Source organism: Mytilus californianus, unplaced genomic scaffold (genome assembly GCF_021869535.1).
Source record: "Mytilus californianus isolate M0D057914Y unplaced genomic scaffold, xbMytCali1.0.p SCAF_9, whole genome shotgun sequence".
Taxonomy (NCBI): domain Eukaryota; kingdom Metazoa; phylum Mollusca; class Bivalvia; order Mytilida; family Mytilidae; genus Mytilus; species Mytilus californianus.
This window is the reverse complement of record NW_026262745.1, coordinates 8,586,109-8,603,667: the sequence shown is the minus strand read 5'-3', so window position 1 is coordinate 8,603,667 and position 17,559 is coordinate 8,586,109. Positions and strand designations below refer to the sequence as shown.

General features: G+C 32.6%; 1 protein-coding gene across 1 annotated transcript in view; it reads left to right on the top strand.

Moving 5' to 3' along the window:
- Nucleotides 1-17,559, top strand: part of LOC127715773 (germ cell nuclear acidic protein-like) — a 35,284-nt gene that overhangs the window by 1,699 nt on the left and 16,026 nt on the right. The window contains exons 2-9 of the mRNA XM_052221919.1: nt 992-1,055; nt 4,396-5,985; nt 6,055-6,068; nt 6,218-6,390; nt 6,647-6,699; nt 9,526-9,589; nt 10,157-10,306; nt 12,714-12,769. Coding sequence (XP_052077879.1) covers nt 992-1,055; nt 4,396-5,985; nt 6,055-6,068; nt 6,218-6,390; nt 6,647-6,699; nt 9,526-9,589; nt 10,157-10,306; nt 12,714-12,769 — 2,164 coding nt within the window. The remainder of the gene's footprint in view (nt 1-991; nt 1,056-4,395; nt 5,986-6,054; nt 6,069-6,217; nt 6,391-6,646; nt 6,700-9,525; nt 9,590-10,156; nt 10,307-12,713; nt 12,770-17,559) is intronic.

The following is a 17,559-nucleotide window of genomic DNA, read 5'->3' as shown; positions in this document are numbered from 1 at the left end:
ACTGGTTTACTGTATGCAAAGTCATAATTCCTAATCCATAATCCAAGAAACCATGCATGGAAGAGAAACAAAATGTTCACAATAGTAGAGGGTTTTCATGATTAATTAACAGCCAGCACATGGTTGTTTTTTTTTTTAATTAACTACATTGTAAGTATACTGCAGTACTAATGGCTGTTAAGAACTGGATGTCTTCTTGTGGCAATCTACAATGTATCATCACCTCACCAAAGGTCCATCTATTTATTCCTTTGTCCAACTGTCTGGTCCAGTTTTTTCAAGTTCAGATTTAAGTGACAAAGGTCCAAACTAAAGTTAATTTTGATTGAAAAAATTAATAATAAAATAAATAATGGGTATGGGGAATAGCTATCCTCTACAACCACTTAATGATTTTATTCACAATTTTTATGCCCCACCTAGCGGCATTATGTTTTTTGGTCTGTGCGTCCGTTCGTTCGTCCGTTTGTCCGTCTGTCCCACTTCAGGTTAAAGTTTTTGGTCAAGGTAGTTTTTGATGAAGTTGAAGTCCAATCAACTTGAAACTTAGTACACCTGTTCCCTATGAGATGATCTTTCTAATTTTAATGCAAAATTTTTGACCCCAATTCCACGGTCCACTGAACATATAAATGATAGTGCGAGTGGGGCATCCGTGTACTATGGACAAATCTTATTTTTTAATACCTCATTTACCACTATTGGGCTTTTCTGTCGATTGGATAATTGTTTAGTCATGTTATTAGATAAAATACAGATTTCTAGAGAGAAACTGAAAAACTGATCATCTAATTTCAAAATAGAATAGAATAAACTGCTACATGCATTTAGATATATATTGACTTTTAAAACAACTGAGCTTCTGAAAAAATAGAACAGCTTTTGATAAAATATGGTTATTTATGTGGTCAAACTGAGTTATTTGATATACTTCTAGTACATAGTAAACTTTGTCATTATATAAATTCATGTTTTTGCTGGTATTTTACAGCTTTCCAACAGTACAAAAAAGAAGTCAAACAAATCTAGAAGAAGACAAGAATCAGCGGAAGATGGTGAGGGTATAAATATTGAAACGATTGAAAAACAATATTAAGGGTATTAAATGGAAACTTAGCAACACACATTTGTCAAAATATATTCATAGGAATTTAAATAACTAACAAATGCCCAAACTATATGACACAAAACCTTGTGAAACAGACAGTGGACAGTCTGAATCACTTTAGGCTGAGACAGATTATGAACTTGATTCTCACATGAACAGTTATAGAACATACATGTGTTTTAGTTTATGCATGTTTGTGGGTTATTCTATATGAAATATCTCTGTATATTCAGTAGCTATTATACATGTAAACAATTGCTGTTTAACAGCCTTTTACTTCACACATTTCACTTTTCTTCTTTGAAATTACCAGGCCAATTGAAAATTAACCAGGCAACAATCATCATTGGGGTATATAGTTTTAAAAATTTGTCCCATGATCCAGCCAGCAAACCCACATAGCTAACACATAGGTAAAATGCAAGTTTTGTCTATTATCTTGACAACCTCTATAGATAGAGAAATTCTGACATTGGCAGAAATGTTGAGGATGGTGAAATCTACCTACTGTCCATTTGGGTGCAATGAACAGTTTTTTGTCTCGCCTGCCACAAAAGTCGTTGAATGCAAGACATAGGTATTGCAATCTGGCAGCGGCGGCAATGGTGTAAACTATTTGTATAAAGCTTAATATTTCAGAAGCTAGAAGACCTGGATGCTTCTCATATGTCCATTGTCCTTGACCCTATTTTCATGGTTCAGTGACTGCTTGAAAAAAAGTATTTTTTATTTGAAAAGTGAAATACTCTCTTATAATGAGTAATAGGATAACTAAATTCAGTATATGGATTCCTTGCAAGGTCAACATGTCTGTCAGGTAGGGTTCACCTGACCTTGACCTCATTTCATGGATCAGTGATCAAGGCTAAAGTTACATTGGTCAAGTCCGTATCTCAAATACTATAAGCAGTAGGTCAACTATATTTGGTGTATGGAATAATTGTGAAATGTACATCAGTGTTCTCCCCAGAAATTTTTTAAGACGCAAAATTTCAAGGGCGCGTAAAACTATTTGAGCGAACTATTGTGATCTAAAGCAATTGGTCATAAATCATTATATGCAATAATGCACAGTATTAATATACATGATAAAGAATAAGAATATATATTTGAAATAAATTCATTTTAAACACAAAAAGCAGTTATATCACAGTCAATTAAATAAGTCAAAATGTATATATAGTTCAAGAAAAATCCTCATGTTCTTCTGGGCCTTCCATTGCTGAACAGCTTCAGAAATATTTATTTCTGTACTCTCTGTTCCTTCTAGAGATATAGTAACAAGACAATTTGTAATTTTGTTGGACAGCCTGTTCCTCAGTCTTTATCCTCTTTAGGGTTGAAAACATCATCTGCCTTTCGCTTAACCCATTTCTTCTTTACAAAGAACATGTGATTCAGCATTGAAATTGATTATGTTTAAGATGTTTGGTATACAACTTTTTAAAACAAAAAAAATGTAATGAACCAGCTGACCAGTGTCCGTAGTTTGACATGACACTTCCGTGTGTATAATTGTCAAAACGTTTCTTTGGCAGGTAGATATAAACGAAACTTGACAAATTCTTCAAAGTTAAGACCAGTGAAATTCTAATGACATAATACAAATGTTGCAGCTATTCCGTACAATTATTTCCCGATGGACGAATTAACTATCTATGTTAAAAAATTATTTTATTTCTAAAACGTGACAGTTGACAGACCAATTTTACTTGCAAGCAACAATTTTTCACTTTCTTATAAAATAAATCACTCCTCGTTATCTTTAATAAAAGTTTATTTTACTTTTTTGACGTACAAATACTCTCATTCATAAATTTCTTCGTAATTTTCTTTAGTAATGTGTATTCAAATTTATCACGTGTATTCATCATGTTCATTGGTCGTGTTTAAATAGATTCTTCTTCTCGACCAATGAAAAAATTCGTTACTTAAATGGCCAAGTGATCGCACACAGGCGATGCATAAATACAATGTATTTGCGATCTATTTCTTCAATTTTGCACTGAAGTTTTTAAAAACTTTTATTTTCTACTAAAAATATCTATCTTCTTGATGATCATTTACGCTTTAACCTGATTACATGGTCTGATAAGGCTGGAACAGGTAAATCAGAGACTTTTGCTAGTTATCAGTTATTGCACAACATTGACCGACCTCTCAGCGGTGATCAGCAACTTGACAATTTTAACCAACATTTATAATTAAAAAAGGAAAATTAACACGCTGCGGGATCAAGTATTAAGGGACAGCAGCCAATTAAGGCTCTGCGGGATCAACGAAAATATTTTGAAGGCGCTGCGGGACCGCAGCATCATATCGGCCTGGGGTGAACACTGTACATGTCTGTCTAGCAGGTATAATCTGACCTTGACCCCATTTTCATGGTTCATTGGTCATGTTAATTTTTTGTGTTTTGGGCTGTTTTTCAATTACCAGAAGTTTGAATCTCACAGTAGGAGCTAGTGAAAATGGCTTGTACCTTGCGTGGTTAATATAGAGTTTACTTGCTTATGGTCAGAGTTTTTGTAAGGTTTCTTTGCTGATAAACGTTTCCATTAAAAAGACATATGAATGCACAAATATGAAATTTACAATTTCTTGAATGTGATATTGTTTGCCCCTATACATTTCTTTACAAAATATAGAATTATTTCTGTTTTCCAGAATTTTTGCACCCTTTGTACTTTCATTTATCAAAATAGTATGAAACGTTTATAAATCGCATACATTTCTATTCTGATAAGGCCAAATAAAAGTATATGTGTGGTTCCAGTTACCCGACCAACCCTAGTTTCATCCCCCGACCCTAGAACTTTTTTTTTCCATTTCCGAAAAAATAAATTTCACTAATTAAATTCACTGACTTCTGTCATTTGAATTTACATTAGAAGTATCCACTACGGCTGAAAATGCAACAAATTCTTAACAAAATGCAACAAAACTAACTAAAAAAGTAACATGTCAGTTTAGTTTATAACCAAACATATAGAAAATGGTGAACTTCCAGTAGGTGCATGTTAAATACCGGAATTGGACTGGGTGAACACACGATTTTTTTCTGGATTTTGACAATAGAAAAAAAAAATAAATAAAAAAAGTTTTTTTTTAAATGCCGACCTACTGACCCTAATTTTTTTCAGGATGTAACTGGAACCACACATATTTTTATTTGGCCTAATGCTGAAGAGGCCATATTTAATGTATTTAAAAGAAAGATGAATTTTTCTACAAAGAAAATTTGTATCGGAAAAGTAAATGTAATAACTGATTTAATATCATTTTAGCTCTGTCAAAGTCTTCACACAATGAAAAGAAAAATATGAAAACAAGAAAGAGAAAAGAAATGGGTAAAACTAAGCTTTCATTCAGCTCAGAATCACCGTTAAAAGATATAAAAGGCAATTCCTTGGAAGATAATGTTCCCTTGTCAGACTGTAGAGACGATTTCCAAATTCCTCTCCGTCGCACACCAGGCGCAACTGATTTAACAAGAAAAAGCCGGAAAAGCAAAAATGATAAAGAAAACAAAGATCAAAATCCTGTGTTTGAAAAAGATGAAAAAATGAAGCAATCTTCTGAGAATTCAAAAATTTTACAGAATAGTGTGGAAACAAATACAAATGATCAATCCTATCACAAAAATTGTAACAGTTCACCTGAATCTGACTTTTTGGATTTAGGGGTTCCAGTCCAGGAATCCACACGGATCCACAGTAGGGCAAGTATTGACACAATGTTAGATATTCCTGATGTTTCACTGGGATTGTTTCAACAGGAAAATTTATCAGATCAGATTTATTCTTCTAAAAATCATTCCTATAAAGATCTAAATATAATAAAATCTGGAAAGAAAAGAGTTTCTATTGGACATTTTCAGCAAATTATTTACAGAGAACAGACAGAAAACAATACAAACTTGTGTTCAAAATTACAAAATTTAGATTTGTCAAATAACTCAGAAGAGGAACAAGCATCTACTTCCAATCAGACAGATTTATATACAACTGCTATGAGTAAAAAGTTCATTGAAGTTGACAATACAAAGGGTTTGAATTCAATAGAGAAATCAAGAAAGTCCGTTTATTTTGATGCTAGAACTGGAGACAGTTCATCTTCAAGTTCAAGTTTTACAGAGTTGTCTCCACCTGATAATAAACAGTTTATAAGTTTTAATAGCTCAAATTCATCTTCAAATAATCACAACAAAAGATCAGATAGCGAAGAACATTCATCATTTGAAGTTGCAGACATTTCAATTCAAACAAGTAGAAATATATCTCGGTCAAAATTGGAAAAGATACAGAAAAATGAAAGTGGTTGTTCAGGTAGTGACAGTTCTGATTTTGTTGAGGTTCATGATGTATCGTTGCAAACAAGTATAAATGATAATTGTTCTTCCAAGAAATATGACGAAAATTCCTCGGAAAGAAATAGTTCTGGTCAGGATAGTAATACCAGTTGTTCATTTGTTGAAGTTCAAGACATTTCATCCCAGGTTGATGTAAAATCTTCTGATGACATACCAGAAAGAAGTTTGCCTTCACAGGATAAAAGTGGCAGTCTGTCATCCAGAACTAATTCGAAAAATAAAACAATATTCTTTGATGCAGAAAGTGATTTTGAAGAAATCAGCATTAATGATGAAAAAGTTACATTAAAAGACAAGCAAGAAACGAGTAGAAACATAATTTCTTCTGGTTCCTATAACTTCAGTTCTGATGACGATAGTGAAAAAAATTGTCAAGAAAAACCAAAGAAACACCAATCTGTTGGTAGTATATTTAGTTCAGATGAGGAGGAAGAATTGGTTAAAATCACAAATATAAACAATGAGAAAGTGAGAAAAAGCAAAAACTGTTGTGAACAGGAGCAAGGTATTTAAAGTAATTGAAAATAGTTTTGATTATGATATTGGGCATGATTGTTACTGAATTTTTTTAAAGCAGTTTTGAGTTTGGTAAGAATTTCTATTTTAAAATAATTTAATTTTTTGGATTATATGATTTTGATTTTTTTAGATTTTGACTTGCTTCTGTACTTTTGGAGGTTTAATTTGCCTCAACAAAGAAGTTTTTCTTCTGATTTGTGATAATTGTAGTAATATAGATATCTTTTGTAATTGTGGTTTCAGGTCCTGTAGACAACCAATCAGAGCTAACCAATGAAACAAGTGCTCACAGCCAAGAACAACAAGGAAGTAAAATAGATGATATACTGAGTGATTCTGAGGATGATTGTTTTAAGAATGCTGTGGAAAATGAAAGTAAAACTAATTGGAGGTATGTATATCAAGAAAAGGATGTTTAAATTTGTTTAGCTCAGTTAAGTATAACTTTTATCCTCACAAAATTGTTATTTGATCATACTATTGGTGGCTTTTTGTTTTTATGATTTTGTAATTTTCTTAATGTACGGTATATAATTGCTCTTGAAAATTATTTTATTTTAGAGTATATTAAAGGAGTTGAAGAGAAATTTAGAGTAATGTAGTGAACTCATTTACATACATTATCCTCCATTTGTATTCTTTTTCAGGAGTAAAAAGAAGTACGAAAGTGATTCTAGTAGTGAGGATCAGCTTGAAGATTGTAAGTATTTTAATCATGTGATTGTAAGTATTTTAATCGTGATTTTTTTTCCATATTTTATTTTCAAATATCGCAAAATATTAACTTAGGGTAGACAATGAATTAAGGTGATATTTTCAATATTGTTATTTCTGTTTACACAGTTCTATAGTTTAAGTTAAATAGTATAATGAGGGCCCCGCCGAACGGCGGACACCCTATTGTTATCAGTCTGTCCGTAACAAATTGTGTCCGCTCTATATCTAGAGAACCATTATGATTTCAAAGTTTATACTTGACATGTATATTAACCAACACCAGAGGGTGTGTCATAATGTATGTACAACTTCCTAGGTCAAAGGTCAAGGTCAAAAACTTTGGTTTTAGTTGACAACCCCATGTCCTATGGTAAATATCGTGTCCGCTCTATATCTTGAGAACCGTTATGATTTCAAAGTTTTTACTCGACATGTATATTAACCAACACCAGAGGATGTGTCATGATGTATGTACAACTTCCTAGGTCAAAGGTCAAGTTCAAAAACTTTGTATTTAGTTGACAACCCCATGTCCTATGGTAAAGATCGTGTCCGCTCTATATCTTGAGAACCTTTATGATTTCGAAGTTTATACTTGACATGTATATAAACCAACACCAGAGGGTGTTTCATTATTTATGTACAACTTCCTAGGTCAAAGGTCAAGGTCAAAAACTTTGGTTTCAGTTGACAACCCCATGTCCAATGATAAAGATAAAAAAAAATTACCACACATTATTCACAGCGGGGCCCACAGAGATGGCTCCCATCTCAATGATATCTAGTTAGCAATTTTTATACCCCTTTAAAATATGGGACGTATTATAGTGTACGGTTGTCCTTCCATCCGTTGTCAACATGTTGGACAATAACTCAAAAATGCTTTCGCTGATTTTCATGAAACTTTAATGAATTGTTTATATCCATTGACATAAGGTCTGTTTCAATTTTTATAAATTACAGATTTTACGTTTCTGAGTTGTGAAATTTTATTTAATTTACAGTTTTCCGACTATAACTCAAAAATGCTACAAACAAATATCATGAAACTTTGTTGAATTGTTTATAGACATTGACATAAGTTCCCTTTTGATTTTTAAAAGTTTCTGATTTTACGTTTTGGAGTATTTGGACTTTATTCATAAGAAAGGGGGGATTTTCCAGTTTTCAGACAATAACTTAAAAACACTGAGCAGGAAATTTTGGTGACTTGTTTATATCTATTCATCTTTAGTTTTTATAAATTTCTGATATGAAATTGCGGAGTTATGGAGCTTTATTCCTTGAAAAATCATCTAAAACTGTCTATTTTTCACACTTTGGAAGGTTAGAGAATTTTATTCGTTCCAAAATTGAGGCCACAAAATTAGTTATAACCTGAGATAGCCTTAATAGTGCTAAATTGTTCATGTTTTGTGTCAGTGGGTACCTCTGTGTGTGCATTTCTTCTTTTTTTGGTGGGTGGGGTTTCTATTTGAGCAGTGCTCACAGTATTTCTAGTTGATCATATATATTCATTGAAAGCATAAAGATGAGCTGAAAGAGCAATGTGCATATCATGCGCTTATGGCGAAGGTCTTTATTATAAAAGACATCTTTTCTTTGTTTTCACCAGTGAAAAATAGGATGGATTGAATGGTGGCTAATGTCAAGTGGCATTTATGACTTGCATACAACATGTTAAAGTGATATAGATATAAACCCTGTCTTTGAAGTAGATTTTAACGTACTAGTTTAACTAGTTTACAATCTGTTGGAAGACATGTCAACCTACCTAGACACATAAAAAATGATGAGTCTTACTCCTAAATGCTGCATGCTTAACAGAGAAGCAGCAAATACCAATATTTCAAGTCTTGTTTGACCCAGACAGGGGTTGAAACAATGATCTTTTGCCATTAAGGCAGTTATAAAAAGTTGGAAATACTGTGTAAGTAAATATCCTTGCATACTTAGTTATAGGTCTGATTTTATATATAATTACTAAAGGCAACATTGGAATCCAATAAAAATAAACAAAAACATAGATCAACACAAATTATATTTAAATCTTCATTTTGACCTTTAACAAATGAGCTTTGTCGGATAGAAATCAACCTTATGCAAGTGCAAACATGTATGTACATGTATAAGATTTTGATTGATTTTGGAACATCCAAATACGAAATGAAAGATGAATTTTGGTCTGTTTTGTAGGGTTCTTATAAAAACTCAATTTTCAAACAGTTGCAGATTTTCCATAGAAATTTTTTCAACCCGAAATAGGATACTGTGGATTCATTATTTTTCGTGGGATACCAATTTTCGTGGATTTCGTGGGTACAGGCGAACCACGAAATTATATGTTCAAAGAATAAAAAATTTTCTATATGCTTGTATGCAGTCTTAGGCAAAACCACGAAATCAAATATCCACGAACATGTAAGTTTTCCTTAATCCACTAAAATTGGTACCCACGAAAATAAATGAATCCACAGTAACAGATGTTTTGATATTCATTTGCATAAGGTCGATTTCTATCTGACGCAGCTCAAATTTTTAAAATAGTAAAAACAGAATCATTTGATATCCTATTGTTGATTGATTGATTGCTGCTTGCTTAATGTCCAGTTTCAAATATTTCATTTATATTCTGGAAGAAATATGAAAATAAAAAAAAACATAATAGACAGTAATCAGAAAACAGCTTAAAGAAGGAAGTCAAGGGTACTTGAATCAGGTGTCAATGAAAGAGGTAGATGTAATTAAATGCAGACTTCATTCATAATAGAAGTCTTGAAGACAATTAATTATTTTGTGATTGTGATAGTTTTTCAGAAAATGAAAGGTAAAAAGCCTGAACCAGTGACAAAGGAAGAGGAATCTGATGACAGGTAAGCTTCCTACTGCTATTCAGGTCGAAGGTTAGGTAAAATGTAGAAAACTCAATATTAATTTTGGAATATATCTATCTATAAGCTTTCTTTTACTACTCAAATCAAAGTTTTCACAAACACTAACAAAAGTAGAGTGTTTGATCTAGCTAATTGAACTACACTAGGCAAACTCAGATAATTTTAGAAAAGCTGATCTTGAAAGCATCACGTTCATAAATCTATAAACATTACCAACATTCATCAGTCTACAAAATAAACACACACACACACAAATAAAATTGTGCATGAATATAAAAAAAGATGTGGTAAGATTGTCAATGCAACAACTCTTCCCCAGAGTCCAAATGATGTGGATTTTACAATTATGTGTCACCTTACAACCTGTAACAATGAGCAAAACTCATACCATAAAAAGCACTCGAAGCATGAAACATACTCAAAGTATAATACAGACATGTTTTTAAGAAAACATGTTTTTCTGAGTAAAGTAATGAAATTAAAAATACTTTATTAATGTTTTAATATCTGATAAATTGTATAAAATTGCTGTGTTCTAAATTTTAGCATTGGCAGTTTTATAGTAGATGATTTTGAAGTTACAAGTAGTGAAGATAATAGCGATGAAGAATATCTGCCTGATGTGTTAAATGATAGCAGTGATGAAAGTGATGATGATTTGTATACTACATCCCTCCCTGACCCTGCTAAGAAAAGGTTAACTATTGAATTTATAGGGTTCCTTAAAATGATAATTGAGTGAAACATATAATTCTTTGGTTTAAATTTCATGGATCTTTAATGTTGGCATATTTTTATATGGCAGTTGTTTTTCACTTGTTTTGTTGATTAATAGCGTTTGATTTTGTCAGTTTTTATGGACTTCCCCTTTGTGAATTTGCCTTGAGTTCGGTATTTTTGTTATACATTTTTGTATGACTTACTTTGTTTTCTACAGTCTCTAGAAACTTCCTTACTAATTATAACAAGGACTAAAAATTATTCTACTTTTGTCAAGCAAATTTTCCCTCTGATAACACAAAACTTCCTACAATTATTTGGAGACACAACTTAAATGACTAGTTATGTATGTTATAAAAGTACGAAGATGTTATGATTACCAATGAGACAACTCTCCACCAGAGACCAAATGACATAGAAGATGACAACTAAAATGTATTTGAAATTTCATAATATGTCTGTGTATGTTATATGGTGCATGTATAATTAATTTGTCAACCATTTTATATATCCTAAAAGCTGTACTTGCTTTTGGAATAAAGCATTATTATTATGAGTCACTGTACGGCCTTCAACAGTGAGCAGATGTCCAGTTAGTGCTATTTCGCTTTATATTCTGCCCTCACCACTTAGTAGCTAGGACATATAGTGTTACCAATGTCTGTCCTCCCCTCATTCAAAACATTTTAAAATTATATCTATGGTTGCATATTACAATAAAAGAATATTAACTTTCATTTTCACTATGGGCTGTTCCAGAATTAAACCAATGAGGGGCTTTTTTTAAACCCTGACCACCCATATAATAAAGAATTTCATTTTACTTATAATTCTTACACAATTCTAAAGAAAATTCAACCCTATTTAATTTTAGTATATTATCCTAGCCATTTTATTGTTATGCCCCACCTAGGTGCATTATGTTTTTTCATCTGTACGTTCGTTCGTCCGTCTGTACATTCGTTTGTCTGTCTGTCCCGCTTCAGATTAAAGTTTTTGGTCAAGGTAGTTTTTGATGAAGTTGAAGTCCAATCAACTTGAAACTTAGTACACATGTTCCCTATGATATGATCTTTCTAATCTAGAGTTTTGACCCAAATTTCACGGTCCACTGAACATAGAACATGATAGTGCGAGTGGGGCATCCATGTACTATGAACACATTCCTGTTTGTTCTGTCTTATAGTAAATATTGTACTTAATGTCTTCTCTGTACCTCTATATATGGTGTATTGAGATTAAAGATATAAAAAGAGTTCCTTCCACCCCCCCACACAATAAATTTGGGAACAGCCATATAAAAATATCCTCTTTATTTTGATATGCTTACATTGTATAACTACAATAAGAACACAAGTAATATAAGGAAAAGGTAAAGCAATCACTTTCAAGAAAAGTTTTATTCTGAACAGCAAAGAAATGCTTCACCAATTTTAGATTTCTATGGAGTTAAAAATCAAATTCTTTAAAACTATAAATAAAGAGATTGTTCAGAAATTTTAACACAATTTTAATTTTCAATTTTTGTTTCGCCTGCAACAAAACCCAAAGAAAGTAAGCATAAGGGTTGTTTTTGTGGCGGCATCAACAACTGTGAAGTTTTCTTCTTAAGTTAGTTTGATAGGAACTACTTTTGATTGATCAATGATATTTTCTATAAAGTGGCATTACTATCAGTACATCAGTACATCAGTTTGACGACTATTTCGAGATCATGGCCCAGCAACTTTAAATTAATAAGCAATTTTCAATGTTAAGATTCTGCTTAAGTCTGTTTGATAGGAACTACTTTTGATAGATCAATGATATTTTCTAAAAAGTTGAAGGCCCTGCCCCTTAGGTAATGGTCCAGCGACTTTGAATTAATTAACAATGTTGCTGTCCATCAGTTTGTCTCTTTTTCAAATTTTTTGCTGACAGGCAAGACATATCTGTGTCAACAGTTTATTTTATTAGGTAATGTTGTTGATGCAATGGAAATAAAGTTTTTCCTGCAAGCTTGAGATAAAACTTCAGTAATATCATTATAATAATAATCATAGTTAGGATTTTAAACTATTTTAATAAAATACTTACAAATAGGTGGTTCATTTATTGTATTTCTAAGTACTGTGGATTCATTTATTTTCTTTGGTACCCATTTTCGTGGATTAAGGTAAAATTGTATTTTTCGTTGATTTTTAATATCATGGTTTTACAAAAGTCTGCATACAAGCCTTAAGAAAATTTGTACTTCGTTGATCATTTAAATGCATGGTTCACCTGAACCCAGAAAGTCCACAAAAATTGTTATCCCACGAATATTAATGAATCCACAGCATAGTAACTTGTAATTGACGTGGATTATATCATGTGTCTATTTATTTATTCTTTTTTATAACAGCAAGAAAGTGAATTCAATAGAAATTTTAAGTTCAGATACAGATGAAGAGCTTCCAAGTAAGTTCACTCTTTGAAATGAGTACCAGTAATGACGGTAACAGTAAATGTGGAAAGTTACTTGCAGGGCTACTTCCCCTTATTTTGATATCATGTAATGTGTGAAAACATACTCTGTATGAATTCTCTTAGTACAAATCAACTATATTGATATGAGGGGGCACTTATCGATCAATGCTTAAATTGTCTTGAGAAGTTAATGCATTGAAATGAAGAAAGGATCTGTTTTACAGTATACATTTTTGTTGAGCCTGTGACTTTTGTCGCAAAAGCGAGACATAGCGATCCTACATTCTGGCAGCGGCGGCGGGTGCGTCCACAAATATTCACTCTGTGGTTAAAGTTTTTCAAATTTTAATAACTTTTTTAAACTATCCTGGATTTGTACCAAACTTGGACAGAAGCTTGTTTATGATCAAAAGCTAGTATCTAGAAGGAAATTTTGTAAAAAAAAATTTCCTGTTTTTCCGTATATTACTTATAAATGGACTTAGTTTTTCTTCCAGTTAACATTACATACAGTCTGCAGTTAAAGTTTTTAAAACATTTATAAGATTCATAAACCATCCTGGATTCTTACCAAACTTGAACAGAAGCTTCTTACAATCAGAAGATAGTATCTAGAGGAAAATTTTTGATAATTATTCCCCTATTTTTGTTGAGCCTGCGACTAACAGCAAAAGTAGGTGAGACACTTGGTTCCGCGGAACCCTTACAAATTTTTGTAAATTCCTTCCTTTTTTATTTACTTTTACTCAATTACTGTTTCATTTTATTGTTTGATTGGTGTCTTATTTTTTAACTGCACTGGAAATGAGAGAGTACATTTAAGTTTAATGGCTTCATGCAAAATGAACACATTCCAAAAATAAGGGCTCTTTCAGAAAAGATTGCATTCTAAAAGGGATTTGGCAGTTATAACTGTATTTTTGTTTTACCAACTATCAAGGCAAATTTGATATGAAAAATTTCATTAAGAAATAGTTGAAGAACTTCTAATTAAGTACGTAATCAGCCTTGTAAAGTCTGCACAGGTACATTGTCCGCACCCCCCTTTTCAACACAAGAATTCAGGAGGAACAACTTTTTGTATCTGGTTGAAAATGTCTAATGAAACTCTGACAATTTCAAATTTTGTGTGATTGTTTGTGGTACTTTCAATGAAAAACTCGCTTTCCATCATCAAGCAGAATGCTTGTAAAAGATTCTAGAACACTTCAAGAGTGTTAAAATAAGTAAAAATCACCCCAAAAAAAACAATTTGGAAAGTTGTGTTTGGTATTAGCTGGAAGAAATAAGATGAGAGTGCTTTGATAATCAATACTTAAAAGATATCACTAGAGTAAGACTTTGAAATTTAACAGTTTCATTCTTTAGTAAAATACTTAAGAAATAATTCATGGGGGCGTGAATACATCGTGATTTTACCACGGGTTGACCCTTTATGAAAAATATTTTACCCTGAACGATAGCGAGGGTTAAAATATCGGTATAAAGGGACAACCCGTGGTAAAATCACGATATATTCAAGCCCCCATGAATTATTTCGATTCTAATAGGACAAGTACGGCAATTGTTTTGGATCGAAGCGCTCTAGATGAAGGCATTATTTGCCGTTCCCATAAATAAACGCACTATTAAATTGACTTAAAAGACCGGAGCAAACTGAATAAATGACATGCTTAAACTATTTACAATAACATATTTAGATAGGTTTGGATGAATCTAAATGATAATTGTATTTATACATGTATGTCTTATATGTATACAAAAAATGGCTTATATAACACATTTTAGCATCGTTTGTTTACGTTTCCTTCTTGTGATGATTTTCTGGTTCACAAGCGTGTATTTTCCCGTAAAATGCTTATATTCTTACGTCATCGTTCTATGACGTCAGGTAGCTCATTCATAAAAAAGCATATGACGCGGTAGTACGATCGGAACAGCCCAAACAATATATTCATATTTTACCACGGGTGTGTACTCAAAGCGTTTGAAGAACGTCATGTTAGAATGTTAAATAGATCCATCACATTAATGTTTGAAGGATCTTAAGCTAAAACAAAACACATGCGTCAGTATGAAACACCGAAACGGAACGAATAAAAGATTACGTTTTGTAGTTAATACATCATTATGCATAAGCTGGTTCCAGGCTGACTAATACACTCTTTTTATTCCAGTTTAAGTTATGCATTGCTACGAGAAATTTGTTATAAAGCACTATATTTTGATATTCATCAGTTAATATTGGATTTTGAATTAAAATTCCATATTAAAATGGATTAGGTAAATCAACGATTTATATAGTTACTTTCTACATAAATCTTTGGGTAAAATGTTAGTTTTGATAATGATAAGGGCACCCTCAACATTTTCAATAACAATCATGGCAGAACGTAAACAAACCTCGCAAAATCATTTTTTGGTGGAAGAAGTCTTCTGATATCCTTTACTGCCGGCTGTGAAATCATTGAACCGTCAACAGGATTGTTGCCATATCCCTTTCTGTGCTTTACAATTTCATAACTTCCGTGCCATATCTTGACACCGATGTTTACACATGATCGGTTTCAAGTTTGTAAAATAGCATCTGCATCATTTTATAAAACAAATGTACAGTTAGGCTTGAAAAAACAATCACTATCGTTAGTGTTATAATTTCTCATGTTTTAATGTTTTAATATGTACCTTTTTATTTATGTTAATTATTAGATTTCATCTCATCTTACATGTATGTTATTTATTTACTTGTAACCGGATGTTTTTAAATGAGATTTTGTAGTATGCATGTGTTAATTTAATTATAATCCGAAACTAGCTCGAATGATTCAGCACCCTCCATCCACTGCCGTTTCTTGTTGGAGTAATCGGAATGAAACAACTGGATTATTCGGGTTAATCCAAACCACGTTGGTTACGTATCTGCGCATCTGGGAAATATAATTGTGCATCCGAAAGTTTCAAAATAAACAGAATTTTCGTTAATTCATACAGAAATGCATCTTATGTTAATTTCAAGTATCTACTTGGAGAGTACGACTTCAACTCAATGATGCTTGACAAAAATACACGGATTTAGTTGTTCCTCCTGTGTTCAGATCTTTAACACAATCAAGTCATATTCCGGTTTTAGAAAACATGCTTTTTTTTAAATGAAAGTTAGAATTTTTCAGTATGTTATTGCGATAATAAAGAGTCAAGCGCACACGTAAATTTGCTGGTGCTTTACACTTCAAACAATGCACAGTCAGTGGACAGAAATATCAATGTACGAAACTAATGTCAGTTGACGGAATCCTTATCGAAAGTACGTAGTTTTCATGTCAGTCATTGTCGGAATGTCCCCAATGATTACCTTTATTGCCTTATGACGTTACGTTTCAAAGTTTTAAGTGATAAAAAACGGGATTTAACAAATAAATAGTCTAGCTTTTTACCGTTATTTGTCATGAAGGTACCCCCATTACGACCCTCGAGTAGGGAACCAGTAATTCGTTGCTGTCAATCGTATTATTTTTCATTAAACTTTTCAGAAAATGACCGTTTGACGCCAGACGGAAACGGGCATTCCTACCCTCGTACTTTTGTGTAAAATTTTAGATGAAAAACAAATATGATTAACAGCAGCAAATAAGTGGTTCCCAACTAGGGTCAAGCTCATACAGAAAATGAACTGGTTTGAAATGTTAATAAGTGCTCAAAACCCAATCCCTGACCTGAGACAAATCTGCATTGGATATATTTAGCATTTTTTAAATATATGTTTACAAAGAAAAAAAACAAGTAAATGTGAACAACTATAACAATTCATGATTAACTGATTGATGTTGGTGTTAAACCCTACTTTAAGCACACTTGACTAAAATCAGGGTGGTCAGTTTTTTTATAGGAAGGAGTTCGGAATACCCAAAGAGAACTATCTACCTTTGACAGAAAAACTTCCAAGTTAAACCTAATCAATTACTGGTATAATTGCTTGCATCAAGTTGACCATGCTGAGACAAATGTATGGAATTGTAGAAAATTTAATTTGAATCAACAGCATTTTTAGATTTTTATGTTAAGTATAGTTAGTTTTGGTTGAGACATGATAATTATTAAAGAATATTATTTTTGGAAGAAAAAAATACTTGAAAGCAATAATGGGACAGAGCAGGCTAGGTTGGAGTGATCTGCTTTCATGGTAATTCAAGTTACTTTTTAGCTCACCTGGCCCAAAGGGCCAAGTGAGCTTTTCTCATCACTTGGCGTCCGGCGTCGGCGTTAACTTTTTACATTTTGAACTTCTTCTAGAGAACCACTGAATGGAATGAAACCAAACATGGCATGAATGGTCCTTATGAGATGCTGACCAAGTGTTGTTACTTTGTAGTGGATCCATCATCCAAGATGGCCGCCAGTGGGGGACTTAGTTTAACATAGGACCCTATGGGAAATACATACAAATGTCTTCTTTTAGAGAACCACTGAATGGAATGAAACCAAACATGGCATGAATGTTCCTTATGAGGTGCTGACCAAGTGTTGTTCCTTTGAAGCCGATCCATAATCCAAGATGGCCGCCAGCGGAGGACTTAGTTTAACATTGGACCCAATGGGAAATACATACAAATGTCTTCTTTTAGAGAACCACTGAATGGAATGAAACCAAACATGGCATGAATGTTCCTTATGAGGTGCTGACCGAGTGTTGTTATTTTGAAGCCGATCCATAATCCAAGATGGCCGCCAGCGGGGGACTTAGTTTAACATAGGACCCTATGGGAAATACATACAAATGTCTT